The sequence below is a fragment of the Typopeltis vanoorti genome, chromosome 12, assembly GCF_054136105.1.
Source record: "Typopeltis vanoorti isolate ZY-2024b chromosome 12, IOZ_Tvanoo_1.0, whole genome shotgun sequence".
NCBI lineage: Eukaryota > Metazoa > Arthropoda > Arachnida > Uropygi > Thelyphonidae > Typopeltis > Typopeltis vanoorti.
In genome coordinates this window covers 134,408,784-134,424,798 of record NC_143560.1, presented here as the reverse complement: position 1 = coordinate 134,424,798, position 16,015 = coordinate 134,408,784, and the positions used below count along the sequence as shown (strand labels likewise).

The 16,015-nt window shown below is 35.4% G+C and overlaps 1 protein-coding gene across 2 annotated transcripts in view; it reads right to left on the bottom strand.

Moving 5' to 3' along the window:
* LOC150101239 (transmembrane protein 53-A) overlaps positions 1-2,174 on the bottom strand; it is a 205,881-nt gene extending 203,707 nt beyond the window's left edge. For both annotated transcript variants that reach the window (XM_090402254.1, XM_090402253.1), the window contains exon 1: positions 1,888-2,174. In XM_090402254.1, the coding sequence (XP_090258380.1) occupies positions 1,888-2,045 (158 nt within the window). In that variant the 5' untranslated portion in view covers positions 2,046-2,174. The remainder of the gene's footprint in view (positions 1-1,887) is intronic.
* Positions 2,175-16,015: the final 13,841 nt, after the last annotated feature.

Genomic DNA, 16,015 nt, shown 5'->3' with positions numbered 1-16,015 from the left:
ATACACTGTAGATATTTGCTCTCTTCTTAGATCATTCCTACTGATCAATCTCCCCCCAGACATTCTCATCCTCTTATTCTATGCACCACCACCACAGGTCTAAGTGGGATGACTCTGGGAAAGTCCAACTGTATCACTGTGTAGCCATTTCCCTTATCCAACTTAGCTATCACTATTATAAAAAGTTAATAAATTACTAAAGCAAGACTGATTTTTAACAAAATCATGTTGCCCAAAACCCAATTATTATACAGGGAGTGGAGTCAGTAGACTCATTGAGGGAGACCCAAACTATCCCACACAATACCTATCATACCTCTTCTTGAACTCATTCACAGAAGCAGCACTCAAAAATGAGTCAGGCAAAGCATTCTATTCATTCACCACTCTTCAAGTGAAAAAATCCAGTCCTCACACTCTTACTTAATTTTCAGGAATGATCTCGTGTTACCACTATCTTACATCTGAAATATTTTCCCTGCATCAGTCTTATAAAAACCTTGTAGTAACTTAAAGGTTTCTATCATATCACCTCTTCTCTGCCTATCAACCAACTTTTGCAACGCAAACTCTCAGCTATCAATGTAGGTAGCATTCCTTACACTACTCAGCAATTTAGTCTCAGTCCTCATCTCCAAGTAATCCAGGCGACTAGACATGAGCACACTAATCCAGATGTGGACGTATCAACGCCTTATAAAGAGGAATAATTTCTTTATCTCTGCATGTTAGTGTGTTGTTCAATAACCAAGTAATCCTATCTTGGACACCTTAACAATATGCCCTCTAAACTTCAACTCTCTATCCACCAACACTCAAAAGTTCCTAGCCTCATCAATCTCTTGGAGTACAGTTCTGATTATGAACTGACATCCATTATGTTTTGCCCATACTGCCAGCTTATTTAAATCATCCTGCAAGCTCTCTACATTAGTTTGATCAATTATTGCACTACCCAACTTTGCATCATCAGCAAACAAATATCTCCCTTTGTCATTTCCTATATCATGTATGTGCAAATTAAATGATAATGGTCCAAGCACACAGCCTTACAGCACACCACTGCTCACCTGCTTCATCCTAGACTCTGCTCCTCCATACAGTACTATTTGGTATCTGTTCATGAGGCATTCCCATATCCACATCACCAGTTTAATCTCTATCCTCATTTGTTCTAGTTTGCATAACAGCTTCTATGGGGTATACTGTCAAAGCCTTAGTAGAATCCAACAGTATTACTGTGCAACCATTCCCCTTATCCAACTCAGCTATCACTATTATAAAAAAGTTAATAAATTACTAAGGCATGTTGCCCCCCACCGAGTATCATATTCTTATCCACCAATTCCTGGGTTCTGTCTTGAACCAACTTTTCCAATACTTTTTACCACCACCACTCTCGAGATGATTGGTCTGTAATTTTCCACCTCAGTCTTAGAGCCTCCTTTACGCAAAGAAACTGTTTTAATTTCTTTTCACTTTCTGGGGATCTTACCAGAGCTTCAACTTAAGTTAAACAGCTAGATAAGAGGCCTTTGCACATTCACGTTATACCCGAGCTGATGAAAACATACAGCAGTATTTGCATTTAAATTTTGCCATATCCTAAGTAACTCTGATTCATTAACTTCGATTCTCATATCAGTTATTGCTACGTATGACAGAAATATCCTCCGGTGATAGACTTTTGAAAAAGTAGTTATTCGGCACCTCGACTATTACATCTGATTCAGTTACCTCGTCATTATCAACGCCCACCAAAGTTTACTTTAATGCGAAAACTCTAAAAAGTTCCCTAGTAATATGTTCGTAATCAAGCGCAAATGGTAGAGCTTAACTATAATTTGGTATTAGGCATGAATAAGGTAATAAAAATGAATACTTCACCCCTTCTCTTCATAAAGTGCGCTGTATTTAGCCAAATATGTGTCTTTGCAACCACCCCAACCAAACAGAAAAATCACAGGTTCTTCTTTCGTAGCAACGGGACCATTAGGAGGGGGAAAAGTTATGTAATACTCTAGTTCATCGTACTCAGTATTCATTCTATTACAGCAGTTATTTGCAGCTCGAAGTAGTTTATAAGCAGGTTGTTATTAAAAATCGGAATAAATTTCACTTAAAAACATATATAACATAATCATTACCCCACCGGCAAACAAGCGGTACGGGGAGAGGAGCATGCGCATAATTTCCACACCTGTTCACACATGAACTATAATTCAATATGTTTATTAATAGATAACTGTCCGTTATTCATTCTGAATAAGGAATGTAGATTAATCCATCTTATTAAATATGAAAATATTTAATAAGATGGATTAATCAAATATTTCGATTCACGTATCGTGGATCATCGTCAATGTAAAACCGTTTGAAATAAAAAAAAGTAAATAACAATGAAGGTACAAGGAGAATGTAATCTCTCATATTCATCCGCGAGACAGCCAGGTAAAAACGATACTATTAGGATCAATTGGAAGTGTGCGTGTTATAGTTATCACATATCTAACATAAAATGAAAAGTTATAGCTATCACACGATAGCTATAACTTTTCATTCCAGGTAAAATATTAAAAATACAAGCGACTTCATATCTGAAATTAAAGATTTCCGACTACTCCACAGATTTACTAGTAAGCTTTAATATTGCATCACTTTTTTTTTTTTTTTTTTTTTTTTTTTTTTTTTTTTTTTTTTATGGCGTAAAGACATCAAAGGTAATACTGCGCCAGGACACAGCAGTATATATGATAATTGATTCTAGGAAAATTCGCCGTAAACATTTTCGCCGTAAAACGTTTTGCATTAATTTTTGTAAATAATCAATGGATGATAAAGGGTATTATAAAATCATTAAAAGGGCAAATCTTTATTAAGTGGATGTTTGAATTTTCATAACATAATGAAATCATTTAAAAATTGTGCAAATTAAAAGATGCGTAAACAATTAACTTTTTGCTGCGGATTGTCAATTCAACAAATCCATCAGTAATATCCCCCATTGGAAGAAATGCTAATACTGTGAAGCATTTAATAGCGTAATTTTATTTAATAGCGTAACTTCAAACCAATGGCAACAATTTTGCAATAATGATTTTGTGCCATATGAAATAAACAACCTGTTATAGTTGTTGATGTAAATATTTTAGAAAAAGGGTTGATAGTTGCAGTGGTTAGTGGGGTGCGGAGGGAACGGTCCACCCCGGGCGACAGTTTGAACCTTTTTGAACTTTTGCAGTTAATTCTAAAATACACAGTCTCCAGAACTCAGTTCCAAATATTGTAATAATACTGCGAATTTTCCTCACAATTGCTGTAAGTGTTGCTAGTTGTGAGAAGAGTTTATCTAAATAAAATTTGATTAAGAATTACCTACTATGATTACTATGAAATAGACTGCACCAATGTCACCGACGATTTTGCTAACAGAAAAGCAAGAAAAATAACTATTATTTAAATTAAGGGGATATTAAATCCCACATTGTTTTAAAACCGAATAAGAAACTCAAAGATTGGAATCAGAGAGCTTCTTGCCGAATATAGTAAACTATAAAGTATCGGCGACCACTAGCGTGAGCTAATGTAAGTGATCCTAGTACGTAGTACAATACCGGACAACTCGTAGCAAAGGTGGTGAAGTTCTGATCGCTATTCTTAGGTATTTCCCATAATGTAAAAACACATTTCCTAGGAAATGTATGCTGTTATTACATTATGGTGGAAGGTCACTACCAGTGGCGCACCCAGAGGGGGGGGGAAGGGGCCCGGGAACCTCCCAAAGAAAAGGAAAAAACACTAGAAAAATTTCCAAAAATCTTTTCCTAATTAAAATTCATTTTTTTTTATTTATGTTGTGTGCTACTTATGAATTAGCGATCACTGCAGATGCTCAGTTATAGGTCGTATGCGATGTGTAGTGTGTATTCGCAAAACGTCTACTCAACTCGGTCACCCCCAAAGGTTAAATCCTGAGCGCTCGACCCCCTCCAAGATTAAATCCTGAGTGCGCCACTGGTCACTACCCAGAACGGTTTCAGCCTTTTTTGGGGTGGGTGAGAGTAAAGAATAAACCCATCATCGGCCTATTGAAAAATAAAGGGGTCAGAGTGTCCCCAAAGAGAAGTAAAAGAGGGGTAAGGAAGTGACAGAGAGGTCAAGGTGGGGTGCTGGGGGGGAGGGGAGGGGAAGAGGAGAGGAAGCAGAATAGGATGGGAAGGGCGGGTGGGGAGGTAGGGGTAGGGAAAAAGAAGAAAAATAGGCCTCAGCTCATTATTCGCATCTTGCTAGCGTAAGGCTATCAAATGATATCTCTTCACCCTCCTCGGAGATCTGCCTCAAGAAATCAAAAGGACCATGGAGGTAGCCGGTGCCCAAGTGACCTGCCCCTTCAGGGCAGCCTGCGCTGCCTGGGTTTTTCCTCCGAACTACCTCCGTGGGAGACCAGGAAACAAAACAGACCTCGGGGGTGGGGGGGGACGCAGAGACCAAGAAGATGACTCGGAGTGGAGCTGCTGCTGCAGATGGAGATCTTAAAGCAGCAGCAGGCAGAACTCGATTGTGTTGTTTCTGACATTACACAGGATTGGAGGTGAACACCACTTGTTAAATTGGTGTCACCCAAAGCCTCTCTCTCGAGATGTAAAAACCTCCTTAAGGAGCCATAGAACATGTAGAGAATGATCCGAAAAAGATCCAACAGACTGGGAGAATTAGCATAGTTGGAAAAATTTTTTCTAACCTTCCAGATGTGATATTTAAATTCATTGATGATAAATATTAGTAACTTCTGCCTGTTGTTGGCTGGTGGAGCGAACTGCAGGAAGATCACTTGCTCCTGCAGTAGGAGGGGGATGCGGAGCACGTCGCTTAGCCTCCGCCAGATGAAGATAGAAATGGGACACACGTAGAAAGTGTGCTCTATGGTGTCCTTGCTCCGGCAGAAGCTACACAATGGGTTCCAGTTGTTGTTGAACCACCACTTATTCACATTGACTGGAAGGTGTCCATAGGCTATCCTCCAGGCCAGGTCCTTTCTCGACGGGTAACCTCGATGTTTAGAGAGGTGGCCGAAGAGGATGTCGTTGTTGATTCCTAGATCCGGAACGTCAGTACGAAGGATGTTAAGGAGATGATCGTACCACATCTTGCTGTTCCGGATCCCGGCAGTGTTGACACCCGACGAGCGGAGTTGTTGTACTAGCTGGCAAAGTCTGTTGTAATCCTCTGGAAGAATATCCACCTTGGGACCCTGGTGAGCTGGGATCCCAAAAAGGGGAAGCTTAAAGCCCAAGAAATACCGCACAGGATAGCTGCAGGGATGGTTGATCTGTAGTATCCTGCTAAGATGGAAGGCGGTATTGCTCAGGTATTTTATGTTAAGGAAGGGGAGGCCAAAGCCCCCCAGCTTCTCTGGAAGTTGAAGGATCTTCATGTCAACCTCCTGGCATAGACTGCCCCAGAAGAACTTCAAGGGTTTCCTGTAAAGCCGAAGTTCTTGATCCTCGCTGATGTTTGTTATAAACACGACATGCTGGTACATAGGGCACAAGATGGTCTTGATGAGAGCAGCCCTGGAGGAGAGCGACAGCTGTCCGTTTGTCCAGTACTTGAGACGCTCGACTGTGGTGTTGATAAGTTGTTGAACGTCGAGCACGGGCGCTGCTGTAAATGGAACCCCCAGGATGGTGAGGGGGGGGTCTCCTGTAGGGACGAGACCCATGGGGATGTTGTTTAGGTCCCAGACTCCATACGTCTTGATCTTAGTTTTGTCTGGGTTGGGTGTTAACCTCGACGCTTTGAACCTCTAAGATGTTGAAGTACTGTATGGAGTCGTTGTCCCTGAGGGTGACGACCACGTCGTCCGCACATGCAATTACTTTGGAGTCATCCGTGGTGAGCGGTAGTGGAGTCCCTCTCACAGCACGTGAGCTGTTGACTGCCCGTAGAAATGGCTCAAGGGCTAGTGCAAAGAGCAGTGGACTGAGGGGACACCCTTGTTTGACCCCTTTCCTGGATGTTAATGGGGTCCAAAAGGTGTCCGTTGACGAGGAGGCAGGTGGAGCTGTTCATGTAGCTTCCTCTGATGATGGAAAGCAGTCCGCTGCTGACCCCGACTTTCTGCAGGATGTTAAACAGAAAGGAGTGCCGGACGCTGTCGAACGCTCGGTTGAGATCGATGGTCAACAGTACCATTGAGTACATCTTAAGGTTGACCAGACGTAGCAGTTCTCGGATGAGGATGAGATTAAACTCCATCGATCGGCCAGGAACACCATACACTTGTGTGCTGTTGATGATGTACCTCATCCCCAGCTTCAGTCTGTCATTGAGAACATGGGTGAGGATCTTGTAGTCCATGTTCGACAGACTGAATTGTGAGAGGGACACGGTCAAGTGGGCAATGGTCAATTGGGCGATGGCCAAGTGGGCGACGGAATACAAGATGAAATATGCATAAAATTTGAAAAATCTCGCTTATAATTAAGTTTATTTTTATTGTCTGAAGAAGTATTTCTGAGCTTCACTGCGTAAGGTGTCTTGTTTGGCAATTATCATTTTGGCGTTTTGTGTGCGATTATTTAGTTTAATACGCATTCGCAAGATATTTTGACTTCTATTAAACAGTAAGACTAGTTGTTTATTTATCACATCGTTTCCGATATTTGTGTCAACGTTACAGTTACCACGTGCAAAGAACAAGTTTCAGCAAATAAAAGGTATGTATTCAAAATTTATAATCTTAATCGTATACTAAATTGTATACGTGACATCTAAATTAATTTAAATAAATTTCAAACTCTTGATTATCTCTCAAATGAAACAAATTGCTAAGTACAATTATATAGAAGTATAGAAATATTTCACTATTGATATGAATTTTTTCAGTACTATTTGAAAAATAGTACTGAAAAAATTCTTAATTATATCAATAGTGAAAACTTTTTTTTAATTTTATTTTTATATTTATATTTCTTGTTTCTATTCTTCAGAAATGGATAATTCAAGAATATTAAGTCAAAGAGACAAGGAAAAATATGCTTGGAATGGGTATCTTTATGTTAAAGACAAGATTGATAAGAAAGGTTCGATTCAATTTTGGCGATGTGAAAATAAAAACAAAGGATGCAAAGGTAGAGTCTGGACAAGTGTCAGTGATGGATCACTAATTTCTGAAAAAAACAGGAACACACATGTAGCAGTTCTGGAAATGTGGCCAGAATAATAACGCAAGAAGTTAGTACAACAGCCAAAAAATTAGCAGATACGACAATGAGCAACCCATCACAAATCAGAACTCAAGTTCTACAAAATGTTTCTCCTGCAGTAGAAGGAATGCTTCCAAATCAGCAGTCTGTGCAGAAATATTCAAAGAAGAAGATTAAAAAATTTAAAAGTCCCGATTAATCCTGATTCTAGGGAAACAATAATTATCCCTGAAGAATACTTAAATTATGAATTCAGTCCATCACAATTTGGACGTGTTTTATTGGCTGATTCTGGATCAGAACAGGTCGACCACATGAGAATATTAATTTTTGGTCGTGAAAGCCATGCAGCGTGGAGCCAAATGTTGATTTTGAAATTGCCATTCATCAAGCGTTACGTATAGTATTTACACAAGCTAACATAAATGGTTGCTTTTTTCATCTCGTACAAAATCTTCGTAAGCATTTAGCTTCATGCAGTCTTTTAACCAGATATAATTCTGATGCGCAATTCGCTTTAAATTCAAAAATGATCACTTCGCTTGCTTTCGTTCCAGAACAAGATATTATTTACGCTATTTCTGAACTTGAGAATCATTTATTCAATGAATTTGAACCCATTTTAGAATGGTTTACGAATACATACATAGGTCGTCTAAGGAATAACAGAACCAGAGCTCCACCGATTTTTCCCTCAAACGTTTGGTCTGTGTACCAAAGAACAATAAATGGAAGTGATAGGACAAATAATTTTGCGGAAGCCTGTCATCGAAAACTGCAGTTGAGCTTTGGCAGCAGCGCAAGTCACCCAAATTTATGGATTTTTATAAATGGACTACAAAAAATTCAAAAAACATATGATTTGTTGATTATGAAAGAGCAGTAGCATGTTTTCAACATGAGCACAAACGTAGACGTTACGATGAAGCTGACCAAAGAATTTTGAAAAAAGTTATTAATTACGATACGGAAAATATAATAGAATATTTACGTGATATTGCATATAACTATAATATGAATTAATAAATTCAAAAAAATTGTCTTGAATTTCATATACTTTTTTGTTTTATTGTATATATGTAACATTTGTAAATATGTTTGTTAATTACAAAATAATATTAATAAATGAATAAAAACAAAACTCTATTTTTTCTTTATTTTAATAATAATAATAATAATAATAAACTGTGTAATTATACCTTTTCATTTTTAAATCATTTTCGGACCATTCTTTTTAACCATCTCTTTCTTAAACGATCCTACAAATTTTGATATATGATATAAACGAAAATATATAATATAAATATTTATTAACTAGCTGACTCATTTTTTTGTATGGGAAATTTCAATATAACTTCTATACAATTCGTAATTCTTCACAATAAAAATAAACTTAATTATAAGTGAGATTTTTTCAAATTTTATGTTTATAGCGTTCATTTAACTCATTTCTCAAAAAAATATTATTTAAATTTACCTGGTAAAGATCAACAGAATAGAATTGCATGTTTGATCTTTTATTCTGTCGCCCAGTTGTCCGTCGTCCATTTGACCATCGCCCAGTTGTCGTGTACCCTGGTGGGAGGCTGAGAAGTCAATCCTCCTAAGGCTAGAGGAACATCAGAGAGACATTTCATATAATAGAGTCAGAGCAAGCGCACTCTCATGTCACGTCTTATTTTCAGTGAACACAAACGATGAAGGCCGCCAACACGGAGTAGATTGGGATGCAACATCGAACGTTTATATTTGTCACGATGAAGTGGAACGGCGCATAGTTGAATCCAAAGAAATTGTCCTAGACCAGTGATAGCGAACCTATGACACGCGTGTCAGCACTGACACACTTGAGGGTTTCAGGTGACACACCTTGGATGTCGAAAGATATTGGTATTCTGAACAGGGCAGGCCATCTGGGGGGCGCGATGGGTGCACCCGGGTCCCACGATCGAGTGGGCACAGTCGATACACATTTGCAGAAACGTATTTATTATTTTTTTTTTTTTCTTCTTCTAATTTTGCTTATAACTAAAGGGATTTTAGGGCCCCCCGGTAATAATAATATCTCTGTTTCTCTATTGTATTAGGGTTTTTGCTTAACCCTTTTGATGCGTTTATGCAGTGTATAAAAATTAACAAACACGATTTCATTTTTGCCCTAAAATGCCTGATTGATCATTAGTATTTTTCTAATCTGTTACACATTTATATCATTTGGCTCGTTACCGAAACTGTTGAAAAAATATTTATTATATTCTTTATATATGGTTAGTCTAGAGCAGGGGTGGACAGCCCTTAACATGCCTGCCAAACGTGGCACGCCAATGACTTTTTTTTTTCCCGGCACGCAACCCAGGGCTCATCTTAAAAAAATAATTAAATAAAAAAATACATTTCAAACCTCTTCGCTGACACATATTTTAACTTAATATAATACAATTTTATTAAGTACAGCTATACCAAATAAAAATGCAATAATTAATTAAACTCTACCAGCTGTTTCATAATAATAAGTAATAAGAAAATTAGAAACAAAGAATCCTATTTCTAAGCCATCAATATATCTCCGCGATATACTGATGTATAAGTATTGTCCACTTCAGTTGTTGCATTATTCGTCAGGCATCCAGACGTGGCGTGACTCCTTTACCATCATTTGAAATATCTTTTCATGTTTCGTAAAGAACGTATCCGTTTTCTAAAGTGTATTTGGATTTTATTAAATCGTAAGTCATTAAAATTTGGCAAGTATTTATTGTCAATTAATATGTTTAACTTATTAGATATGAAAAAAAATTTCCTTTACATTGATTTTCGGAAACTAAAGTTTTCAGTTTTTTTCGTAAAATCCCTGCATATATTGCAATTGCTATTTCCTGCGTAGAGAGCAGTTTCCTTGTGTGCATCCTACCCAAATAGCACCATCTGCTTATTCCAAGCAAAAATTAGCAGTAATTTACAAGACTTGAGATACTTAATGAAGAATCCTTCACGAATGACTAATGAACAGACAGCTATGGTACTAGGCCAGTAAAGATATGTGCATATATGATTGGTGCGGTATTAACAAAAGATCGCGCGAGTCAAAGATAAAAGTCAGCAGACAATTTTTGAATTGAAATGCTAATTCTCTTCAATCAAATTCAATATCTGAAAGTGCCATAACAATATTCACTATATATTTCCTAGCTTTAACACGTTTACGAATTTTAACACTTTCTGTTGATTTTTATTGTTGCTCTGCATTTGAGCTGGAGGGACAGACTCCCACACATCTAGTTTTTAGTGTTTGCTAGTACAGCATATTGTTTTTACTTGTGGCTAAATAGCATAGTTTGGGGGGGGGGGGACATGCGATTCATTAGTTAGTGCCTTTATCCCAGCTGCCTCTAATTGCACTATTTATTGAGAAATATATTACACAGACTGCAAATGTTTGTACCTTATTCAGTGATGCAATAAAACGACCTGCTTTTACTGGCTTCTGCAGATGTATTGGCTAGTATGGAAGGCGCGTGGTTTGCCACGGGAAGCGAGTCACTATTGCCATGAGGTGAACGTGATTAAACTTTTTTTTTTTGTGCGAGGTTACGCGAAACTTTTCAATTTCTTTTTTTCGCAAAGTAAAATCAGGAGTGCAAGTTATACGCGAGGACCAGTTATATTCCAGTAAATACGGTAAGTTATTTTTAAAGCTATGTGAAATGTATTATCAATATTCAGAATTATGAAGTGTTGTCTGCACGTGATTAGATCTCAACTACGTTAATTTCAGCTTAGTTAATAGTGATAGATAAGGGTGAAACTGATGTACTGAAGTAAACAAATGAAAAAAATAAACCCATTCCTTGAGTGTTTCTAAAATTTTGTAATATTGTAAAAAGTATGTACATATTTAACTTTTTGTTAATTCATAGGATAAAAATATTTAATATTATTTACTTATTCGACAGGCAAAGCCTAACCCATAATGTCCATGCCAAGAAAGTATCCCTGTGGGTGTCAAAAAAGGAAATCAGCAGAAAAGAAAAAAGAAGAAGTGCAAAATCTCAAAAAGTCACAAGTAGATTTGTTTTCATGGCTACAAAATAAATCTGACAACGAAATTGCTACGACTTCAGCAGTTGCGATTCAAACTTCAACTGAAGAAGAAAACTCCAAACAAGCTACACAACTTTTCAACGAAAATGTAGAAACTGTGGGATTCGTCGAAAAAGACGCGTCTGTTTATACAAACGTTTTGGATACAGCAAATAACGAAGAAAACAATAATAACGATGGTGATCAAGTGAATATAAATGATCCAGGTTTGTGGCCAAATATTATAACTGATAAATTTAGATTATTTTGTGTTAAAACCGGACCCAAATAACATCATCAAGATGCATTCGTTAAGAATGTCGAAGGTAGATCATTTTCTACATCGTACTATTTAAAAAAAAATGCCAAATGGTGAAACTCAGCTTCGCAGCTGGTTAGTTTACTCAAAAGCTCAAGACTCAGTATGTTGCTTTTGTTGTGTATTATTTTCCGAAGGAAGAGGAAAAGATCAATCAACACGATTTATATATAGTTGTAATAAATGGAGAAAACTGTCATCTGTAATTCGAGATCATGAGCTTTCTGTTGGTCATTTTAATTCTTTTATTGCTTGGCAAGACTGTTGACAGAACAAATCAAATTAATATAAATAAAGAAACGGAACGTCTAAAATTACTATTTCAAAGAATTGTGGATGTAATTCTATTTTTAGCAAGTAATAGTCTGTCATTTCAAGGATCCCATGAAACCATAGGAACGCCAAATAATGGAAATTTTTTAAGTTTAATAGAATTATTAAGTAAATATGATCCTGTGCTAATGGATCACGTAAACGGAATTAAAAATACGAAAAAAAGAATTGTGCATCATTTGGCGCATAGATTTCAAGAGGAAATTATTGCTGCATTAGGTAATGAAGTCCTTAATAAAATTAAAGACGATATAAAAGCATCCATATATTACAGTATCCAAATGGATTGTACTCCTGATATTTCTCACAAGGAACAAACTGCAATAATTATTAGATATGTAAATTTTGTAGAGAAAAAATTAATTAAAAATGAGTCATTTATAGGATTTATTGAAGTGACTGGTGAAGGACTAGCAAATTCGCTTTTAAAAAGAATAGGTGAGCTTGATTTAGATATTATGAATTGTAGAGGGCAAGCATACGATAACGGTAGCAATATGAAGGGAACATATAAAGGCGTACAATCTAGAATAATTAGTTTAAACCCTCATGCAATTTATGTACCTTGCTTATTACATTCTTTTAATTTGATAATTTGTGATGCTGCTTCCAGTAGTATATATTGTAAATTTTTTTTTCGGAATATTGCAACATTTATACTGTGTATTTTCTGCATCTACAAAAAGGTGGGAAATTATACAAAAGCATTTAAATATTACGCTTAAACCATTATGTGATACTCGATGGGAAGCCAAAATAGACGCAGTCAAAGCAGTGTATACACAGTTTGAACAAACTTATAATACCTTAGAAGAATTTATTGGGGCAATTAACAATAACACAACAGTATCTGAAGCTAAAAGTCTACTAGATTCATTACAAGACATGCCATTTATTTTAAGCTTATCGGTGTAGCTTACAGTATTGTCAAAAATTAATAGTATCAACGAACTATTTCAAGCAAAAACAATTGTTTTTGACTCTGCTTTTAATTTAGTGAATAAAATTAAAAATGAAATCAAAAATTTAAGATCAAAATTTAACACATTTTTAGACGACGCAAAAATGATAGCACGAAACTTGAATATTTCCGAAGACTTCCTTGAAAAAAGAATTCGAAAAAGAAAAAGATTATTTTCTGAACTAGCAGAAGATGAAGTTTTACTAAACCGTAGAGGAATTTAGATGTCACTTTTTCAACGTTGTGATTGATACTGTTATTGTACAAATAGATGAGAGATTAAAAATATACCCAATGTTATTTCTTATTTTAAAATAATCATTGATATAAAAACGTTAGAAAAAATGAACTAGAAAACCGCTCAAGGGATTTTGTAAAATATTATAGTAAAGATGCAAATGAAGACTTAATCCAGGAAATTGATTTGTTACGAGAATTGATCTCGGATCAAAAAAATGTAAATAACGCGCAAGATATATTGCAATATATATTAAATAATAGTTATAATGAACTATTTCCAAATGTACTAACTGTATTGAAAATTTTCTTTACGTTACCAGTTACTATAGCAAGTGCAGAGCGTTCTTTTAGCAAATTAAAATTATCTTCGGTTAAATACGTGCGAAGAACGCTTAAATGCACTTGCTATATTAAGCATCGAAAAGGAAATTGCCAAAAATTGTAATTTTTTGGAAATGATTAATGTCTTACCAAAAAAATCGCATATTTAAATAAATACATATTAAGCAATATACGTGTTAGTAAAACTAGGCCCCTAAATAGTAAACCTTTTTTTTTTTTTATTACTTTAAACAATAATTAATTGTAAATAGTTTTTGTGCGCTAGTTGGTGAGCCAGGTTACTTTTGTTTGTATTAAATATTTATTTATTTTAATTATTTAATACTTTTGTTTTGTGCTCAGTAAACGTTATGTTAACCTGTTATATTTCGAATGTTTTTTTTTTTTGTTTGTTTTGTTTTACTGTGCCAAAATCATTTGCAGGTAAGAGGTTTTACAATACGTTTATTTCAAATCCTTCAATTTTTACCTTTGAAAAATATTTTAGGGCCCCAAAAGGTTTCTTGCACTCGGGTCCCTTTATAGAGAAGGTCGGCCCTGTATTCTGATGAAAAAACTGCGATAAATCGTGTAAGATCGCTCTCAGTTAAGGCGAAGGTAGGTTTCGGTTTATTGAAAGAATTATATTTTAATGTTAGCCTATTTCTACTTTATTTTGTAACTAGCCTATAAACAACGAGCGTTTTAAGTTTACGTTTTCTTTCTTAATCATTATAATTTCTGCATAGTCATATGATATTATAAAAACTTATAAAAATTATTATCAGTATTATATGATACAAACTTATAAAAATTATAATCAATATTATACGATACAAAATTATAAATACGTGCTTTATATATTATAAACATAAAGTTTTCATTTGACTTCTGTGTGCAATTCGTTCATGCATGCATTCCAAGTCTCTCGACTGAGTAATACAGGTTCTAAACATATTTAAAACCACTTTAAATATGTTTAGAAAAATATAATTCGCAACATTAAATATTGAATTTATCTGAGAAAATAATGAAAACATTTTTATAGTTGCATTAAAGTCAGTACATTTTGTTAAATAATGCAAATAGTAACACCTTACGATGACGTTGTAACAAAATCCTACTAAATAGCTGCTATTTAGTAGCATGATAGAGAGTAAAACGTAACAAGGTTGCTACGAACGTACCGGTAATAAATCTGGCAACTCTGCTGAAAGAAGAGTGGTAGTCTTGCATGGTCTGCCGCTTAAGTAATTTGAATTGCTGGTGTATAATTCATTTCCAGTAATCGTTAGTTCTTATTAATTATTACTGCTTAATTACCGTTGTATATAATTGTGCTCTTTTTTAATTTGGACTCTTTTAAATTAATTAGAAATAAAATTCTAATTAATTTTATTAGTGCTAGCTGCTATTACAATGGCAGCTAGCACTAATAAAAAAACTAAAATTATCACAGAAAGGAAGTGGAAGAAATTTCCAAGATGCCTGGACTGAACAATATGGTGTTATTGATAGAGAACGGATAAAGTTCTCTGTAAATTGTGTGGTGAGCTATCTGTGAGTAGAACTTGGAATGTAAGAAGACATTTTGAAACTAAGCACAAATGGCTCCTAGAAAAAACTTTTGAAGAACGCAAAGAATACACATCGCAACATCTAAAATTGGCAGAATCACAATCAGGGACTTTAATTAAAATTGTGTCAGGACCTTCAAATTTAGTAGCCTCAAGTTACAGTATTTAACATACTATTATTGAACATTGGAAACCATTTAGTGATGGTGATTATATTAAAGAAGCTTTCGTAAAGTGTCCACCATTTTTATTTGAGGACTTTCATAAAAAGGAAGCTATTGTAAAGCGCACGAAAGAGTTACCATTAAGTAGAAATACTATTAAAGACACAATTATATCAATGAATACTAGTATAGAAAATCAAATAGAACAAGATTTGAACTCATACCATTATTTTTCCATTTGTCTCGACGAAACTACAGATATTACGTCATCAGCTCGATTGGCTATTATTGCAAGGTATGTTCACGGTGATTCTATGCACGAGGAATTGATAAAGTTAGAAAATTTACATAAAAACACGACAGGTAAAGACATATGCGACTGTGTTGTTAAAGAGTTCCGTGAGAAACAGATAGATTTATCGAAAATATTTTCGATTACAACTGATGGCGCGCCTAATATGGTTGGCCGTAATGTCGGTTTTATCAAACAATTTACAGAATATGTTGGTCATCCACTGTTTTGTTTCCATTTCATTTTACATCAGGAGACACTGTGTGCAAAATCAGGCTTACAGGATTTGGATGATGTGATGAGAATTGTGACAAAGGTAAATAATTTTATTGCTGCCAGGACTTTAAACAAACGAGAACTTAATTCACTTTTAAGCGAAGTTGAATCAGTGTACAATGATCTATTAATGTACAATAATATTCGATGGTTGACTCGTGGCCAAGTACTTGAACGGTTTGTTGAATGTTTAAATGAAATTAAATTATATTTAAAAACGAAGAGCATGAAGCACGAATTTCCT